Source organism: Haliotis rufescens, unplaced genomic scaffold (assembly GCF_023055435.1).
Source record: "Haliotis rufescens isolate VD_foot unplaced genomic scaffold, xgHalRufe1.0.p SCAF_10, whole genome shotgun sequence".
NCBI classification, from domain to species: Eukaryota; Metazoa; Mollusca; class Gastropoda; order Lepetellida; family Haliotidae; genus Haliotis; species Haliotis rufescens.
In genome coordinates, this window is record NW_025963780.1 from 34619011 (window position 1) to 34639267 (window position 20257).

The 20257-nt window shown below is 41.1% G+C and overlaps 2 protein-coding genes across 2 annotated transcripts; both read left to right on the forward strand.

Annotated features, from left to right (window-relative positions):
- Positions 1 to 1104: 1104 nt before the first annotated feature.
- LOC125374676 (glutamic acid-rich protein-like) lies at positions 1105 to 2379 on the forward strand. Its single transcript, XM_048385889.1, has 4 exons — positions 1105 to 1348; positions 1391 to 1501; positions 1735 to 1822; positions 2151 to 2379. The coding sequence occupies exons 1-4, from the start codon at positions 1105 to 1107 to the stop codon at positions 2377 to 2379; spliced, it is 672 nt and encodes a 223-aa protein (XP_048241846.1).
- Positions 2380 to 2678: 299 nt separating this feature from the next.
- LOC124131124 (von Willebrand factor A domain-containing protein 2-like) lies at positions 2679 to 19289 on the forward strand. The gene is made up of 6 exons (XM_046494216.2): positions 2679 to 2773; positions 6910 to 6964; positions 8010 to 8207; positions 13140 to 13283; positions 14401 to 14517; positions 18664 to 19289. Exons 1-6 carry the CDS (start codon positions 2765 to 2767, stop codon positions 19242 to 19244), a joined length of 1104 nt encoding a protein of 367 aa, XP_046350172.2. The 5' UTR covers positions 2679 to 2764; the 3' UTR covers positions 19245 to 19289.
- Positions 19290 to 20257: the final 968 nt, after the last annotated feature.

A 20257-nucleotide genomic window follows, 5' to 3' on the forward strand; every position in this document is an offset into this window, starting at 1 on the left:
GGGTAAGTAGGCATAGCAGCTAAAGTATATTGTTCGCATTTAATGAATACCTTGATATTCTATGTATGCGTGTGCGCGCGCGTATGCGTGCGTGATTGCGTGCATGCGTGCATGCGTGTTTGTTTTCCTTTTTTTTGTCATCGAAACATGTATATTTGAAGATTTAATGATGGAATAACTTCATTTGATAAATGTACATGACATTTGAACTGATGGAATATACATCACTTGAAATGATACAGAACATTATTTGTGGCATTACCAGAACAATCTGTATGTTTTTTTAGAAGGCAGTCTAATATTGCTTTTGATCCTGAGTTACAATATAGTACCATATCATGATTATATTAAATTAATAATTACATGTGCTGTTACACACATCATTCTAGGAACAGGAGGAGGAGGGGTAGAGGAGGAGTGAGTGAGTGAGTTGGGTTTAACGCCGCTTTTAACAGTATTCCAGTTATATCACGGCGTGTCAGCTTAATGTTGGAGGAAAGCCCGAAGTGATGCAGGTCTAAGACGTTTATCACTTCGGTGAAACCCACGAGCACGGGTATGGTGCTGACAAACCTAGAAACATAATCGGGGCGAACCGGGATTCGAACCCACAATCAGAAGTTTCTGGCGTAGCCAAGGGACGCAACTCTGTACAGCGAATCGTGGCGCCTCAGACGACTGTGCCATCCGTGCCCCCGGTAGAGGAGGAAGAGTGTCAGAGAGAGAGAGAGGTGTAGGAGAAGGATGAGAAGGAAGGGGATGAGGAGAGGGAGGAGGATGAAGGCAAGGGTCATAAGAAAGAAAATGATGATGGGCATGAGGATGGGGATGAGGATAAGGATGAGGATAAGGTTGAGGTTGAGGATGAGGAGAAGGTTGATGAGGAGAAGGAGGAGAAGGAGGATGAGGAGAAGAAGGAGAAGATGATGATGAGGATGAAGAGACGGAGGATGAGGATTAGGAAGAGGAGAAGGATGATGAGGAGGATAAGGAGATGGAGGATGAGGAGACGGAAGATGAGGAGAAGGAGGATGAGAATGAAAAGAAGGATGATGAGAGGAGGATGAGGAGAAGGTTGAGAATGAGGATGAGGAAAAGGAGAAGATGACGAGGAGGATGAGGAGAAATAGGATGAGGAAAAAGGATGACGAGGAGACGAAGGATGATGAGGATGAGGAGAAGGATGAAGAGGATGAGGAGAAGGATGAAGATGATGAGGAGAAGGATGATGAGAAGGTGGAGAATGAGGATGAGGAAAAGGAGAAGATGACGAGGAGGATGAGGAGAAATAGGATGAGGAAAAAGGATGACGAGGAGACGAAGGATGAGGAGAAGGATGATGAGGATGGTAGAAAAAGATGAGGAGAAGGAGAAGGAGGATGAGGAGTAGAGAAGGTGGATGAGGAGACGGAGGATGAGGATGAGGAAAATGAGGACGTGGAAAAGGATGATGATGATGATGATGAGGAGGAGAAGGATGAGGAAAGGAAGGATGAAGAATGTGGAGGAGGATTAGGAGAGGGAAGAAGATGATGATGATGACGATGGTGAGGAGAAGGAGGATGAAGAGGAGGAGAATGTGGAGGAGAATTAGGAGAGGGAAGAAGATGATGATGATGACGATGGTGAGGAGAAGGAGGATGAAGAGGAGGAGAATGTGGAGGAGAATTAGAAGAGGGAAGAAGATGATGATGACAATGGTGAGGATGAGGATGAGGAGAAGATGTTGATGAGGGTGGAGAGAAGGAGAAGATGACGAGGAGGATGATGAGGATGAGGATGAGGATGATGAGGATGAGAAGAAGAAAGAGGATGAGAAGGAGTGAGTGAGTGAGTGAGTTGGGTTTAACGCCGCTATTTAACAGTATTAGTTATATCACGGCGTGTCAGCTTAATGTGGGAGGAAAGCCCGAAGTGATGCAGGTCTTAGACGTTTACCACTTCGGTGAAACCCACGAGCACGGGTATGGTGCTGACAAACCTAGAAACATAATCGGGTTGAACCGGGATTCGAACCCACAATCATAGGTTTCTGGCGTGTCGAAGGGACGCAACTCTGGACAGCGAATCGCGGCGCCTTAGACGACTGGGCCACCCGTGCCCCCAGGATGAGAAGGAAGATAATGAGGAGAAAGAAAAATATGAATAAGAAGGGAAGTGGAGGGGGAAGATGATGAGGTTAAGGGGGAAGGGAGGGGTGAGGAAAATGAGGAAGGGTGGGATGAGGATGGGGAGAAGGAGGAGGAAGGGGGGGGGGGGGGGGGCGAGGATAAGGATGATGATGAAGGATATAATGACGATAAGAAGGAAGAAGGAGGACGGGAGAATGAGGAGGAAGGAAGAATGGGGAGAATAAGAAAGATGAAGAACGGAAGGTGAGAAAAAGGAGAAATATGAGGAGGAAGGGAGGAAGAGAAGATAAGGAGAAGAAGGAGGAGAAAGTGGAGTTGGAGTTGGAAAGGAGTTGGAGGAGTTAACCATTCGGTGCGTGGTCACCAGCAGCGAGCCGCTCGTTACCTTGACTTCACAGTTCTACCGATACTGATATGTCAGTGAGGCCTGAGTATTATTGGCTTGCTGTAAGTGTCATTTTTGAGTGTCATAAATGTCAAACTGTGATTAATGTTGGACGATTCTAAATGGACAACCTTGGTTTAATAACTGAATATAACAGCCAAGCTATTTCAGAAGCAGCACGTGTTACACGTCAACTCTAGCATATAAACCCATTGCAGTAGCATCACACTGGGTATAACTGCTGACAATGGAGAAGGTAAGTTGTTTTCTGTATGCTATAAACTTCTGTATAAGGCTAATTAAATTGCATTCTACAAGGGAACCGACACTGCCGGTGGATCACCACCTCATCACTGATAAATCACCGATAGGTCGCCACAAGGTTGCAAAGAGTCAACACCCTTGTGCAGACGAAAACGATCACCGCACAGTGGAAACCAATCTGCTATTAGAATAACACCACATGGGGACCACTAGGAGACCTCTAGGAGGCCTCTAGGAGACCTCTAGGAGACTAATGAAACCTCGAGCGACCAAATCGGTCGCAGGCAGTGTTTTGTGCATGTTCAAAAGACAGGTTGCGACCGAATGGGTCTTGCGACCGCTCTGAAACCTTCTCGCGACCTCAATGAAACCTTTCAGAGATCCTTGAAACCTCACTGCGATTGTCAAATAGTTTGGTCGCCAGAAGGTTGCATGGCGGTCGAATTGTCTGTGTGATTGAGGCTACAACTGCCGGGCCACCTAACACACCTATGTTGCATGTGGCAACTTGTGTTTTGGGCCTTAAGTTTGCAGTATTTCGGCAACTTTTTTCCGCCCAGTAACATATTCATAACGTTTGTAATATGTTCGTTAAATTCAATTTTCAAGTGTATACTTTCTTATACTAAGTGTATACTAAAATCTGATGCGGACTTCCGGTCTCATGATTCCGGATTGAAATTATGGAACAATGTATTATGTAATTGTCGCACTCTAATTCGGAATTAATGTTCCCACATCTCCGTCGCGCATCCGGTAGGCTGTTCTGCAACATTCAACAATGGCCTTAGCTCAACGGACCGCCTCCGTGGTCTAGTGGTAGAGCGTCCGCCCGGAGAGCGGAAGGTCCGGAGTTCGATCCCCGACCGCGTCGTACCAAAAGACGTTAAAAGATGGTACTTGTTGTTACCCTGTCTGGCGCTCGGCATTAAGGGGCTAAAACAAGGACTGGTCGGCTCAGAGTCAGTATACTGTGTCTGAGTGGGGTATTCATGTTAAACTGCGGCATGGTATCTCAGTGAGCTCGCACTATAAATCGGCATCAGTCCGGACTAGTTCAAGCAGCCACACAAACACACACACGTACATGCACGTCGCTATATAAGTGAAATAATCTTGGACGCGACGTTAAACCCCATTTCACCTCACCCCACCTTAGATACACTGTATCACGGTTAATTTGACAAATCGCAAATACTACAGTTTGTTTGTTTTATTTCTACATTCTTGTTGGAATATATACTTACTTGTTAGAACGTGTACCTAGTTGTTGGAATATTTACTTACTAGTTGGAATATTTCTCTTCTTGTTGGAATATATACCTGCTTATTGGAATATAAACCTACTTGTTGGAGCAAATAACTGCGTGTTGGAATATATACCTACTTGTTTAAATATAAACTGTGCCTGCTTGTAGGAATATATACGTACTTATTAGAATATATACCGGCCTGATGGAATATAGATCGTCTTGTAGGAATATATACTAGTACCTAATATGTTGGAATATATATCGGCTTTTAGGAATATATACCTGCTTGTTGGAATATATACCTAATTGTAGGAATATATACCTACTTGTTGAAATATATACCTGCGTGTTGGAATATATACTTGCTTGATGAAATATACGTCTTCTGGTTGGAATATATACTTACATGTTGGAATATAAACCTACTTGTTTGAACAAATAACTGCGAGTTGGAATATATACCTACTTGTTTGAATATATACTCTACCTGCTTGTAGGAATACTAGTATATACGTGCTTATTGGGATATATACCTTCGCGTTGGAATATATATCGGCTTGTAGGAATATATACCTACTTGTTGGAATATATACCTGCTTTTTGGAATATATATCGGCTTTTAGGAACATATACCTGCTTGTTGGAATATATACCTACTTGTTGGAATATATACCTGCTTTTTGGAATATATATCGACTTGTAGGAATATATGCCTACTTGTTGGAATATATATCTGCCTTTTGGAATATATATGTGCATATTATGATATATATCTGCTTGTAGGTATACAGGTGAATCTATTTTTATTGATAATCAACTTTCCAATTGTTTATGTACATCATACCCAAGTAACACTTGTCTCTCTCCCCGTGTTCCGGGGCAGAAAAAGCTCCCAGGATCCTCACTGTGTGGAATCCTGGGCAGAATATGTTGATAGAATCCCATGGTTGTCTCCCCTTAATCATTCTTAAGGTCTCCAGTAACTTTTGCCTCTTCATGATATACTACTCAACATTTGTGAGGGATTTGTTTTATCTTTCCATGAGGCACAAACTGATTCTCAAAATAAACTGAAGAGCAAGAGGAACTATGTATCTTAGCTGATTTCATCATATGTTTGATTTTTAATTGAAAATATGTTAAACGATATTATATGAAAAAAAGGAATTGTACTGGCTCTTGGTCAAAGCTCAAAGAATACTTCTACATTGGTTTAAGGGGCAGTCGGGTAGCCTAGTGGTCAAAGCGTTCGCTCGGCACGCCGAAGACCCGGGTTCGATTCTTGACATGGGTACAATGTGTGAAGGCCATTTCTGGTGTCCCCCGCCGTAATATTGCTGGAATATTGCTAAAAGCTGCGTAAAAACATAAACATGGTTTTATGTTTCAAAATATAATTTGATTTAAAACTTTGAAAACTTAAACAAACCAATTTTCACAATATAGCACTGCAAGGGGGAATCTTAGACATCTTACCTTTGAAAATCAATAAATTAAGATTTTTCAGCACAAATTTACAACATTTCAAACATGGTAGAGGGCATGTGGTTGGAAATGATTTCTCACTTCAGTCCTTCATTGAATCAATTCATTTTTACAAAAAATTACCCAGCCACTCATTATCTTTTACAAACGGTTGCAGGAATGAGTGATGGTTAAATAGACATGATCGATAGTCACATGTTGTCGTTGTACAAAGGCATTGAAAACTGTTCACTGTCATGTCACATAAGGCCACAAGGGTGCGCTGAACTCAGTATCTCGTGTGAGCGGACAGCAATCACAGCTCTGCATCTCCTCGGCACTGACTGGATAAGTGTACAAATTCTGCCATGCTGAATTCTGCGCCGTTCTGCTTGTAACGCGTTGGCCAGTTGTGGGAGTGTTTGCGGTGTGTTCTGACGTTGACGTACACGTCGATCGAGTTCATCCCAGACGTGTTCGATTGGGTTGAGATCTGGAGATCTCGACGGCCATGGCAATTCATGTACACTATGTGGGGCAAAACGCTCATTTCGACGACGGTAAACAAGTTGTCTTCCATCTCGCCGGTGTAGAAGAAATCGTGATTCCTCGCTAAACCACACTCGTCTCCAGTTTCTCAAATTCCAAGGCTGTAAGGTATGGCACCAAGCGTCGCTGTCGAATCTGTTGCAAAACAGGGACGATAACTGGTCTTCTTGGTCGGATTTCAGCCTCGCGAAGATGGTTCCTGAATGTCTGGTCCGATATCCTCCTCAAACAAGGGGTACGTCCTGCAGTCTCAGTAGCTGTGGCATTGCGATGACGTAGGTGGAACACTCGAATGTAGCGATCCTGTGCAGGGGTGGTAACTCTTGGTCGGGCGGTACTCGGACGGTCTGCAGTGAACTGTGTGTATCGGTCCCAAAGGTGCTGTGGTGGACGTTTAAATGGCGCGCAACAGAAGACTGCGATTTCCCTCTTTGGATGGGTCCTGTGGCGATGTTCCGATCGGTGGCGCTGAGCCTCGGCATTTTTTAACTTGATGTTGACAATTGAATAACAGATTATTGGCTTATGCTTGCCTTTTTATAGCCACTACCACGAGTTACGGATGCCATAGCTTGCACGTGCATTTTGCTTTAGTGTTTTCCTCCGTGACATTTTTGAACAAGTGTGAAAACATTGCCGTTTGAAACATTGCAAATCGACAATGGCTGCGTTTTGACGCACCGTTTGTCGAATAACAGGCCACCAACATTATTTTCCAATAACATATATATTTGGTTCGTATTTTTTATGATTGCTGCTGCTGAGAATTGATGGAAAACAAATGTCCCTGTTTTTTCACAAATTTAATTGCTTTAATTTTGAAGCAGACTTTCAGTTTTGTCTCAAATGTTGATTCTTCCAGGATCCGATAACCCTGCTGCTTCTTTTGCTGATTTGTCACTCGTGCTACAGCCAGGGTAAGTTGGTTACTGTCGCTCACACGTATCGCATATCTTTGACCTATTGAAACTTAACGTTTTGTTTTATGAAATAACCAATAGCAATAAGTTTTAATTAGATCACCAGCTCTTCAAAGTATGTTGAGTACGAAATATTGGCGTCGACATATTCAATCAGAAGTGATTTGAAAATCAGATTATTATGATAAATGAATGCAAACAAATTCAAGTGTCACCATTGGCGGTAAGAAACAAGTTTCAGCTTCATTGATCACGTGGTTTATGAGGAGGAGAAGATTACGATGGATGTCTCATGATGTTTTGTATTTTCCAATATGGCGACCAGCAGCCATATTTCATTTCCAAATTATTTGTCTTGAACTAACTGGTACTTCGTAAGGTAGGCATCTCCTTCCCCACGTTTGAGACCAATTGTCATTTTAGTTTTTGTGAAGATTTGTTTATTTTAAAACAAATCAAAGATGAGTTGCTGCAATTCTCATGCCTTGAATCCACTGAGTCCATGAAACAACCCAGCACCACAATTGTACAGTTTGTGTATCGTAGCTGTTCCTCCCAAGGCACATGTCCTGCCAGGGTCCCGGCCAGGGTGACGTCCAGACAGTATCTGGATTCACCTGTGAAAAGGACATGTCGACAACGCCCGACCCGCCTGCGGAGATATTGATTTACCCACAGCATCCTTCGCTCGCGAGTGTGTAGAGACAGTGGAATGCGTTGTTTACACTTTTGGGACGTCTTCAACAGCCCATGCTTGTCATAAGAGGCGCCTAACGGGATCGGGTGGTCAGGTTCGCTGACTTGGTTGATGCATGTCATCATACCCCAATTGCGTAAACCAGTGCTTATGTTGTCAATTACTGGCACAGAGTTGATTATTTACGGTCTTATGACTGGACTATTGCTGTGTGCGGCGTTGAACAAAACAAAACAAACAAACAAACAAACAAACTAAATAACAAATAAACAAACTGGATTATCACGCCTTTAAAGCAGTAAATAGAACTGACTGATGCTGACTTGAGCTGTGTCCTTTTAACAGTGGCAGATCCATGTAAGGACTTCAAAGAACTTGACAACATCGAGTCTCGAAGCCCCAGCACGCCAGGATATCCTCTCCTCATCGATGACAGCAAGCTGACCCCGGGCTGGTATGGGGCCCCAGGGAAGTGGGAGCTGCTCAGCCAGGACCCTGGAAACTCCAATATGTGTGGAACCCAAATCCCGATTTACAGACAGAGTAAGACATGTGGTTACATGGTGTGGTGGTGCGTGACAACATAGTGGTGTGGTTACATGGTGTGGTGGTGCGTGACAACATAGTGGTGTGGTTACATGGTGTGGTGGTGCGCGACAACATAGTGGTGTGGTTACCTGGTGAGATGGTTTGTCACATCATAGTGGTGTGGTTACATGGTGTGATGGTGATGGCAACATAGTGGCGTGGTTACATGGTGTGATGGCGATGGCAACATAGTGGTGTGGTTACATGGTGGGGCGGTGTGTGACAACATAGTGGCGTGGTTACATGGTGTGGTCACATGGTGTGATGGTGGTTTCATCATAGTGGTGTGGTTACATGGTGTGATGGTGGTGGCATCATAGTGGTGTGGTTACATGGTGTGGTTACATGGTGTGAGGGTGGTGGCATCATAGTGGTGTGGTTAAATGGAGTGGCAGTCTGTGACAACATAGTGGTGTGGTTTCATGGTGTGGCGGTTTGTGTCAGCATAGTGGTGTGGTTATATGGTGTGATGGTGTGTGACATCATAGTGGTGGGGTTATATGGTGTGGTGGTGTGATTACATAGTGTGATGGTGTGTGACAACATAGTGGTGTGGTTATATGGTGTGGTTACATGGTGTGATGGTGGCGGCATCATAGTGATGTGGTTAAATGGTGTGGTTACATGGTGTGATGGTGGTGGCATCATAGTGGTGTGATTACATAGTGTGATGGTGTGTGACAACATAGTGGTGTGGTTACAGGGTGTGATGGTGGTGGCATCATAATGGTGTGGTTACATGGTGTGGTGGTGTGTTACAACATAGTGGTGTGGTTATATGGTGTGATGGTGTGTGACAACAGAGTGGTGTGATTACATAGTGTGATGGTGTGTGACAACATAGTGGTGTGATTACATAGTGTGATGGTGTGTGACAACATAGTGGTGTGGTTACAGGGTGTGATGGTGTGTGACAACATAGTGGTGTGATTATATGGTGTGATGGTGGTGGCATCATAGTGGTGTGGTTACAGGGTGTGATGGTGGTGGCATCATAGTGGTGTGATAACATAGTGTGGTGGTGTGTGACAACATAGTGGTGTGGTTACAGGGTGTGATTGTGGTGGCATCATAGTGTGATGGTGTGTGACAACATAGTGGTGTGATTACATGGTGTGATGGTGTGTGACAACATAGTGGTGTGGTTACAGGGTGTGATGGTGTGTGACAACATAGTGGTGTGGTTACAGGGTGTGATGGTGTGTGACAACATAGTGGTGTGGTTACAGGGTGTGATGGTGGTGGCATCATAGTGGTGTGATAACATAGTGTGATGGTGTGTGACAACATAGTGGTGTGGTTACATGGTGTGATGGTGTGTGACAACATAGTGGTGTGGTTACAGGGTGTGATTGTGGTGGCATCATAGTGTGATGGTGTGTGACAACATAGTGGTGTGATTACATGGTGTGATGGTGTGTGACAACATAGTGGTGTGGTTACAGGGTGTGATGGTGGTGGCATCATAGTGGTGTGATAACATAGTGTGGTGGTGTGTGACAACATAGTGGTGTGGTTACATGGTGTGATGGTGGTGGCATCATAGTGGTGTGATAACATAGTGTGATGGTGTGTGACAACATAGTGGTGTGATTACATGGTGTGATGGTGGTGGCATCATAGTGGTGTGATAACATAGTGTGATGGTGTGTGACAACATAGTGGTGTGGTTACAGGGTGTGATGGTGGTGGCATCATAGTGGTGTGATAACATAGTGTGATAGTGTGTGACAACATAGTGGTGTGGTTACATGGTGTGATGGTGTGTTACAACATAGTGGTGTGGTTACATGGTGTGATGGTGTGTGACAACAGAGTGTTGTGATTACATGGTGTGATCGTGTGTGACAACATAGTGGTGTGATTACATGGTGTGATGGTGTGTGACAACATAGTGGTGTGATTACATAGTGTGATGGTGTGTGACAACATAGTGGTGTGGTTATATGGTGTGATGGTGTGTGACAACATAGTGGTGTGGTTATATGGTGTGATGGTGTGTGACAACATAGTGGTGTGGTTACATGGTGTGATGGTGTGTGACAACATAGTGGTGTGGTTATATGGTGTGATGGTGTGTGACAACATAGTGGTGTGGTTATATGGTGTGATGGTGTGTGACAACATAGTGGCGTGATTACATGGTGTGATCGTGTGTGACAACATAGTGGTGTGATTACATGGTGTGATGGTGTGTGACAACATAGTGGTGTGGTTACATGGTGTGATGGTGTGTGACAACATAGTGGTGTGATTACATGGTGTGATGGTGTGTGACAACATAGTGGTGTGATTACATGGTGTGATGGTGTGTGACAACATAGTGGTGTGGTTATATGGTGTGATGGTGTGTGACAACATAGTGGTGTGGTTATATGGTGTGATGGTGTGTGACAACATAGTGGTGTGATTACATGGTGTGATGGTGTGTGACAACATAGTGGTGTGGTTATATGGTGTGATGGTGTGTGACAACATAGTGGTGTGATTACATGGTGTGGTGGTGTGTTACAACATAGTGGTGTGGTTACATGGTGTGATGGTGTGTGACAACAGAGTGTTGTGATTACATGGTGTGATCGTGTGTGACAACATAGTGGTGTGATTACATGGTGTGATGGTGTGTGACAACATAGTGGTGTGATTACATAGTGTGATGGTGTGTGACAACATAGTGGTGTGGTTATATGGTGTGATGGTGTGTGACAACATAGTGGTGTGGTTATATGGTGTGATGGTGTGTGACAACATAGTGGTGTGGTTACATGGTGTGATGGTGTGTGACAACATAGTGGTGTGGTTATATGGTGTGATGGTGTGTGACAACATAGTGGTGTGGTTATATGGTGTGATGGTGTGTGACAACATAGTGGTGTGATTACATGGTGTGATCGTGTGTGACAACATAGTGGTGTGATTACATGGTGTGATGGTGTGTGACAACATAGTGGTGTGGTTACATGGTGTGATGGTGTGTGACAACATAGTGGTGTGATTACATGGTGTGATGGTGTGTGACAACATAGTGGTGTGATTACATGGTGTGATGGTGTGTGACAACATAGTGGTGTGGTTATATGGTGTGATGGTGTGTGACAACATAGTGGTGTGGTTATATGGTGTGATGGTGTGTGACAACATAGTGGTGTGATTACATGGTGTGATGGTGTGTGACAACATAGTGGTGTGGTTATATGGTGTGATGGTGTGTGACAACATAGTGGTGTGATTACATGGTGTGGTGGTGTGTTACAACATAGTGGTGTGTTTGATGCGTGTTGATGTGTGTTGGTTGTGTTGATGTGTGTTGTCGTGTGCTAATGTGTGTTTATATATGTGAGTGTGTGTTGGTGTGTGAGGGTTTTGTTGGTGTGTGGATTCTGTTTGTGTGTGCTGATGTGTGTTGGTATGTGTAGATTTGTGGTTCTTGTGTTGGCGTGTGTTGATGTGTACTGACGTGTGTTGATGTGTGCGAGTATGTGTTGGTGTGTGTTGATGTGTGTTGGTGCGTGTTGATGTGTACTGATGTGTGTTGGTGTGTGTAGATGTGTGTTGGTGTGTGTTGATGTGTGTTGGTATGTGCTGATTTGTGTTGATATGTGCTGGTGTGTGGTTGTTGTGGTGATCTGAGTTGATTTGTGTTGGTGTGTGTAGATGTGTGATATGTGTGCTGATGTGTGTTAGTGCGTGTTGATGCGTGGAGATTTGTGTTGGTATGTGTTGATTTGTGTTGGTGTGTGTAGATGTATGCTGTTGTTGTAGATGTGTATTAATGTATGCGTTGATGTGTAGATATGTGTGTTGATGTGTGTTGGTGTGTATTGGTGTATGTTCGTGCCTGTTTGTTTGTGTGATGGTGTGTGTTGATGTTTGTAGATGTATGTTGGTGTGTGTAGATGTGCATTAACGTGTGCTGGCGTGTGTTGGTGTGTGCTGATGTGCGTTGGTGTGTGTTGATGTGTGTAGATGTGTTTTGGTGTGTGCTGATGTGTGTCGATGTGTGTCAGTTGTGTTGGCGTATGTTGTATGTGCTGATGTGTGTTGGTATGTGTTGATGTGTGTAGATGTATTTTGGTGTGTGTAGATTTGTTGTTCGTGTGTTGGTATGTGTTGATGTGAACTGATGTGTGTTGGTGTGTGTTGATATGTGTTGGATTGTGGTGGTTGTTGTGATCTGAGTAGATGTATGTTTGTGTGTGTAGATGTGCATTAACGTGTGCTGGCGTGTGTTGATGTGAACTGATGTGTGTTGGTGTGTGTAGATGGGGGTTATGTTTGCTGATGTGTGTTGGTGTATGCTAATGGGTGTTGGGGTGTGTTGATATGTGTAGATTTTTGTTGGTGTGTGTTGATGTGAGTATATTTGTGTTGGTTGTTTTGATGTCTGTTGGTGTGTGCTGACATGCGTTGGTGTGTGTTGATGTGTGTTGGTGTGTGTTGATGTGTGGAGATGTGTTGGTGTGTGTTGATGTGTGTTGATGTGTGATGTACGGTGATGCGCGGTGATGTGTGATGCACGGTGATTTGTGATGATGCGTGATGCGCGGTGATTTGTTGTGAAGTGTGAAGGTTCGTGTTAACGTTCGCATTTTGCGGTGATGTATTGACAAGTGTGCGTATGCTGATGTGTGATACTGTGTGGTGGCGTGTGTCATCTGCCTTCACTGTGGTAGTAACATTATCAGGCAAACATTAAATGACTTTCTGCATTCCATCTATATAATTAATATAGTTAATCAACTTCTTATAAACAAAAAGTCATAACTAAGTATTTTATGTTGCAAATATTTTGAAAAAGGATTATAATAGTTCTGCGGACATTAAAGGCAATATCATTTAATGTAGTTCTAACCTATATTAACTAACACTAATTCTGTTTGTTTCAAGGTGAAAACAATGGCACGTCTATGGTGTGTAATAGAGTTAGGGTGAGGGCGTGTTACAGGCCACATACAATCGAGACGAGGATGTGTAACGGTAAAGAGATATACTATCTCTCCACGCCCCACAGAAGAGCAGGATTTTGCTTTTGTAAGTCTTGGAGTACTACTTTACACTGAAATGTTTTATATACTTGTTGGATGGTGCAGGAATAATGTCAGCGAAGTAGTCAATGAAGAATTTGACAAGACAACAGAAACCGAACCGCCGTTTCTAATTCGTCCTATCCTTTTGATTAACACCTCCCTGATTCTCACCCCCTCGAAACTGTCATGGTGACCAAACACTGATTTTCGCTACTTCAAAACTGTCATGGCAACCGCATCCTTGTTTTCACCCCTTCGAAACTGTCATAGCGTTCACACCCTGATTATCACCGTTGAAAAACTATCATAGCGTTTACACCCTGATTATCACCGTTTAAAAACTGTCATAGCGTTCACACCCTGATTATCGCCGTTTAAAACCTGCCATGGCAGTCACGCGCTTAATATTACCGTTTAAAAAATGTCATGCCGTTCACGCCCTGATTTATCACTCTTTGAAAAATTGTCATGGCGTTCACACCCTGATTATCACTCTTTGAAGACTGTCATAGCGTTCATATCCTGATTATCATCGTTTAAAAAATGGCATGGCGTTCACACACTGATTATCACCACTTCGAAACTGTCATAGCATTCACACCCCGATTTTCACCCATTGGGAACTATCATAGTGATCATACCCTGATTTCCAGCCTTTTGAAACTGTCATGGCGACGATACCCTTCCCCCCCCTCATTCTTAACTGTTAAACCAAACACTGATTTTCACTCCTTTGAAACTGTCAAAGCGACCACAGTCCGAGTATCACCCTTCACGGTGTTCACACGGAATGATTACCACACTTAAAAAACTGCCATGAAGACCACGCCTTGATTATAACCCTTTAACATTTGTCATGAGACGACGCCCTGATTATCGGCTTTTAAAAAACTGTCATGGCGTTCACACACTGATTATCACCCTTTAAAAACTGTCATGGAGACAACGCCCTGATAATCACCTTTAAAAAATGGCATGGCGACCACACCCTCGTTATAACCCTTCAGACACTGATTATCACCCTTAAAATATGTATTTGCGAATATGCTGTCGTTTAATCTTTCTTTCTTATTTCGAAACACTGTTTGGAAGATAATTAAGCTTCATATATCCTTTTGCAGTCAACAATGATCCCTGCGGTATTCTGAGACCGTGTGCTAATGGAGGCACATGCACACAGAGAGGAACCGGATACAGCTGCGCCTGTCGGCCTAATTTCTCGGGTGTGAACTGTACAGGTAGGTTTCAGAATGGCAATGATGGAATGGGTTCACTTTAACGCAGCTTGTAACATTGTTTTAGTTATATAACGGTGTATAACATTGACGTAAGGGGATACCCGAATTGATGTAGGTCTTAGACGTTTCCAATTTGGTGACACCCACTAGCACGGATATGGTGTTGACAAAACAAGAATCAATATCTTGGATTAGAAGCCGAGATTAAGAATTCTGACATGCTTAAGGACCTATGAAGATCCGGGTAGAGAATAGGTCTTCAGCAACCAATGCTGACTCGTTGGTCAGGCTAGCTGTCTTGGTTGATTCATGCTATCGTATCCCAAAAGTAGGTCGATGCACACGGTTTAAATCACTGGATTGACTCGATTATTTATAGACCGCCGTCAAATAGCTGGGATATTGCTTTGTGTTATCCAACCAACAAAAAACATGCTAAAGGGACACAACTCTACACTACGATTTGAGACGCCCATGTCGACTGGGCCACCCGTGCCACTCATGTACAGTGAGCGAGCTTGTCACTATTATTTCACGGCATAGAATTGAGAAACCTCTTGTGGAAGTAGAAGTGTTGTTCATTGGACGAAACAAGAAATTCAAGGTACTGACACCCTCACACGAAGAATAATGTCAGACAATAGATCCCACTATCCTCGCTCTTCCCTCAATCGCGTATATTTACCAATCATTATGGGAGGGCGTGGTTTGATTAACGTTGGGGCTCTTCAGGATAGAATTGTTTTGTGCACTTTTGCACACATTTATTTGTCTGACGATCCTCGTGTGCATGTCAAGACAAGGCATTCCACAGTTTACTTAAAAAAACAAAGGGTGTGGGACATAATCTCAATGTCAATGTTGATTTTGTTGATGGTTCTCTACTGCTGTTGTGGGTGTCAACCAAGCGAAGTGGCATATCAAATCGGCCTAGACTCAGTTTTTCAATTAGAGGCTATCTGAACAACCACTGCATCGAGTTTATGTGCAGTGTATTGAGACACAGTATCTTAAGCGACATAATGGAGTGGCTCTTTCATTGTTATCTATATATGTGTAACACTGTTATAATGGTTATCTATATATGTGTAACACTGTTACAAAGGTTATCTATATATGTGTAACACTGTAACAGAGGTTAACTATGTATGTGTATCACTGTAACAAAGGTTATCTATATATGTGTAACACTGTTACAATGGTTATCTATATATGTGTAACACTGTTACAATGGTTATCTATATATGTGTATCACTGTTACAATGGTTATCTATATATGTGTAACACTGTTACAATGGTTATCTATATATGTGTAACACTGTTACAATGGTTATCTATACATGTGTAACACTGTTACAATGGTTATCTATATATGTGTAACACTGTTACAATGGTTATCTATATATGTGTATCACTGTTACAATGGTTATCTATATATGTGTAACACTGTAACAAAGGTTATCTATATATGTGTAACACTGTTACAAAGGTTATCTATATATGTGTAACACTGTAACAGAGGTTAACTATGTATGTGTATCACTGTAACAGAGGTTAACTATGTATGTGTATCACTGTTACAATGGTTATCTATATATGTGTAACACTGTTACAATGGTTATCTATACATGTGTAACACTGTAACAAAGTGTATCTATATATGTGTAACACTGTTACAAACTTAAGGTTATCTATATATGTGTCACACTGTTACAATGGTTATCTATATATGTGTAACACTGTTACAATGGTTATCTATACATGTGTATCACTGTTACAAAGGTTATCTATACATGTGTATCACTGTTACAAAGGTTATCTATACATGTGTATCACTGTTACAAAGGTTATCTATACATGTGTATCACTGTAACAAAGGTTATCTATACATATGTATCACTGTTACAAAGGTTATCTATACATGTGTATCACTGTAACAAAGGTTATCTATACATGTGTATCACTGTTACAATGGTTATCTATATATGTGTATCACTGTTACAATGGTTATCTATATATGTGTATCACTGTTACAATGGTGATCTATACATGTGTATCACTGTAACAAAGGTTATCTATACATGTGTATCACTGTTACAATCGTTATCTATATATGTGTATCACTGTTACAATGGTTATCTATACATGTGTATCACTGTTACAATGGTTATCTATACATGTGTATCACTGTTACAATGGTGATCTATACATGTGTATCACTGTAACAAAGGTTATCTATATATGTGTAACACTGTTACAATGGTGATCTATACATGTGTATCACTGTTACAATGGTTATCTATATATGTGTAACACTGTAACAAAGGTTATCTATATATGTGTATCACTGTTACAATGGTGATCTATACATGTGTATCACTGTAACAAAGGTTATCTATATATGTGTAACACTGTAACAAAGGTTATCTATATATGTGTAACACTGTTACAATGGTTATCTATACATGTGTAACACTGTAACAAAGTGTATCTATATATGTGTAACACTGTTACAAACTTAAGGTTATCTATATATGTGTATCACTGTTACAATGGTGATCTATACATGTGTATCACTGTTACAAAGGTTATCTATACATGTGTATCACTGTTACAATGGTTATCTATATATGTGTATCACTGTTACAATGGTGATCTATACATGTGTATCACTGTTACAAAGTGTATCTATATATATGTATCACTGTAACAAAGGTTATCTATACATGTGTATCACTGTTACAATGGTTATCTATACATGTGTATCACTGTGACAAAGGTTATCTATATATGTGTATCACTGTTACAATGGTTATCTATACATGTGTAACACTGTAACAAAGGTTATCTATACATATGTAACACTGTTACAAAGGTTATCTATACATGTGTATCACTGTTACAATGGTTATCTATACATGTGTAACACTGTAACAAAGGTTATCTATACATATGTATCACTGTTACAAAGGTTATCTATACATGTGTATCACTGTGACAAAGGTTATCTATATATGTGTATCACTGTTACAATGGTTATCTATATATGTGTCACGCTGTAACAAAGGTTATCTATATATGTGTATCACTGTTACAATGGTGATCTATACATGTGTATCACTGTTACAATGGTTATCTATACATGTGTATCACTGTGACAAAGGTTATCTATATATGTGTATCACTGTTACAATGGTTATCTATATATGTGTATCACTGTTACAATGGTGATCTATACATGTGTATCACTGTTACAATGGTTATCTATACATGTGTATCACTGTGACAAAGGTTATCTATATATGTGTATCACTGTTACAATGGTTATCTATACATGTGTAACACTGTAACAAAGGTTATCTATACATATGTAACACTGTTACAAAGGTTATCTATACATGTGTATCACTGTTACAATGGTTATCTATACATGTGTAACACTGTAACAAAGGTTATCTATACATATGTATCACTGTTACAAAGGTTATCTATACATGTGTATCACTGTGACAAAGGTTATCTATATATGTGTATCACTGTTACAATGGTTATCTATATATGTGTCACGCTGTAACAAAGGTTATCTATACATGTGTATCACTGTAACAAATTTATCTATATACATGTATGTGTAACACTGTAACAAAGGTTATCTATATATGTGTAACACTGTAACAAAGGTTATTTATACATGTGTATCACTGTAACAAAGTTTATCTATATACATGTATGTGTAACACTGTAACAAAGGTTATCTATATATGTGTAACACTGTAACAAAGTGTATCTATATACATGTATGTGTAACACTGTAACAAAGGTTATCTATATATATGTAACACTGTTACAAAGGTTATCTATACATGTGTAACACTGTTACAATGGTTAACTATATATGTGTAACACTGTAACAAAGGTTATCTATATATGTGTAACACTGTAACAGAGGTTAACTATGTATGTGTATCACTGTAACAAAGGTTATCTATACATGTGTAACACTGTAACAGAGGTTAACTATGTATGTTTTACACTGAAACAAAGGTTATCTGTATATGTGTGACACTGTTACAAACAACGTATCGGTAAGTCCCTTCACCTACCCACCAGGAACAATCTTTCAATATTGCACATCCTTTTTTCCAGTCTGCAATAACAGGATGCTAGACATCCTGTTTATTGAAGATGTGTCGCTCTCCATCGGCAAAACCCGCTTTGACGAAATGAAACGATTTCAAGAGAGTATGCTAAACTCTACCACCATAAGCCCTAGAGGTGATCAAGTTGCATTGATGGTGTTTTCTTCAAAGGCTAGAGTAGTATTCAAACTCAATAAATATAGCAACAGCAAGTCGGATGTTCTGGAAGCTATCAAGCAGCAGACATACGAAGACGGTCCCTCTTCGAGCTTCAGCGATGCCATCAAGCTGGCGGCTTCGAGGCAAGTTTTCAGCTATTCTTATGGCGACCGCTTTATGGCTGCCAACAAGGTCGTCATGTTTACCGATGGGTACACCACAAGCGAGGACCGGGAGGCCATTGCTGCCAGTATTGGTGATCTGAAATCCAAAGCTGAGGTATTTGTTGTTGCTATCTCGACAGTGGATGCCAATTCCACAGTCAACGTGATTGCGTCGAAACCTTCCAACGTCTTCCAGATTGACTCCCCTAATGCAGTCAGTGCTATCCAACAGAGGATGAAGGCTTGTCTCACAATGTTCAAATAGCTGGACTAAATGTTATTTCGTGTCCAATAAATGGTCTGCATATGATACGAATTTGTTGTATTCAGGGCCGGACATAAGGAATCGACCGTTTGATAATCTGTATGTCGGGATATCATCGAAATAAATACAAGTGTCCCAAACATTGCCTGAAATCTGTATGCGTCAGACCTGTGGTCAAATCAGAATTGTCTGCCACAAAAATACATTTTGTATGTGACACATCGTGACTCATGGCCATATCCCAAGCATATACATGTAATTTAATTGAAATCGAGCTACGCATTTTGGATACGATGGCATTGTTACAACCCTTAATGTAAAAATTACTCTTAATGTAAAAAAAATACATTAAGGGTTGCGGGTTAACTCTTGTTACAACCCTTAATGTAAAAAATACTCTTAATGTAAAAATATTTTACATTAAGAGTTGCGGGTTCACCCTTGTTACAACGCTTAATGTAAAAAAAATGTCATTAAGGGTTGAAGTGATAGATAATATTTTTTTTACATTAAGGGTTATCACTATGAAATAATACTTATCGAACTTAATTTGGACCAATCAGATGCCTCGGTTATATTGCCATGATGGTAAATCTCTGAATATCGATTAATCAGCTCTGCAGATGCCCTTTCCGTTACCAAAGAAGCAAGGAAGTAACGTAAATAACGTCATATTGTATACTGTCCCTAGATACACCTTTGTCACAAGATTTAAAAAATCGTCAGTTATGACCCATAAAGAAAACCTGTTAATAACGACCAGGTTGTCCTTGTTGAGAGGTTGTTGGAGTATGAAAGGTGTACTGCACTTACACAAGTTCAATGGCTCTACTTTCTGTTGTTCCTGAATAAACGCACCCAGGTTGAAGGAAGCTATTACGAATAATTAGTCTTCAATTTATTCAGTACTTGTAGGCCATGGGACTTTATGTACAAACTTTTTATTTAAAAAAAACAGTTTTAACATAATTGCATATTATCAAAGTTTATTTGTGTATTTGTGTTCTTACAGC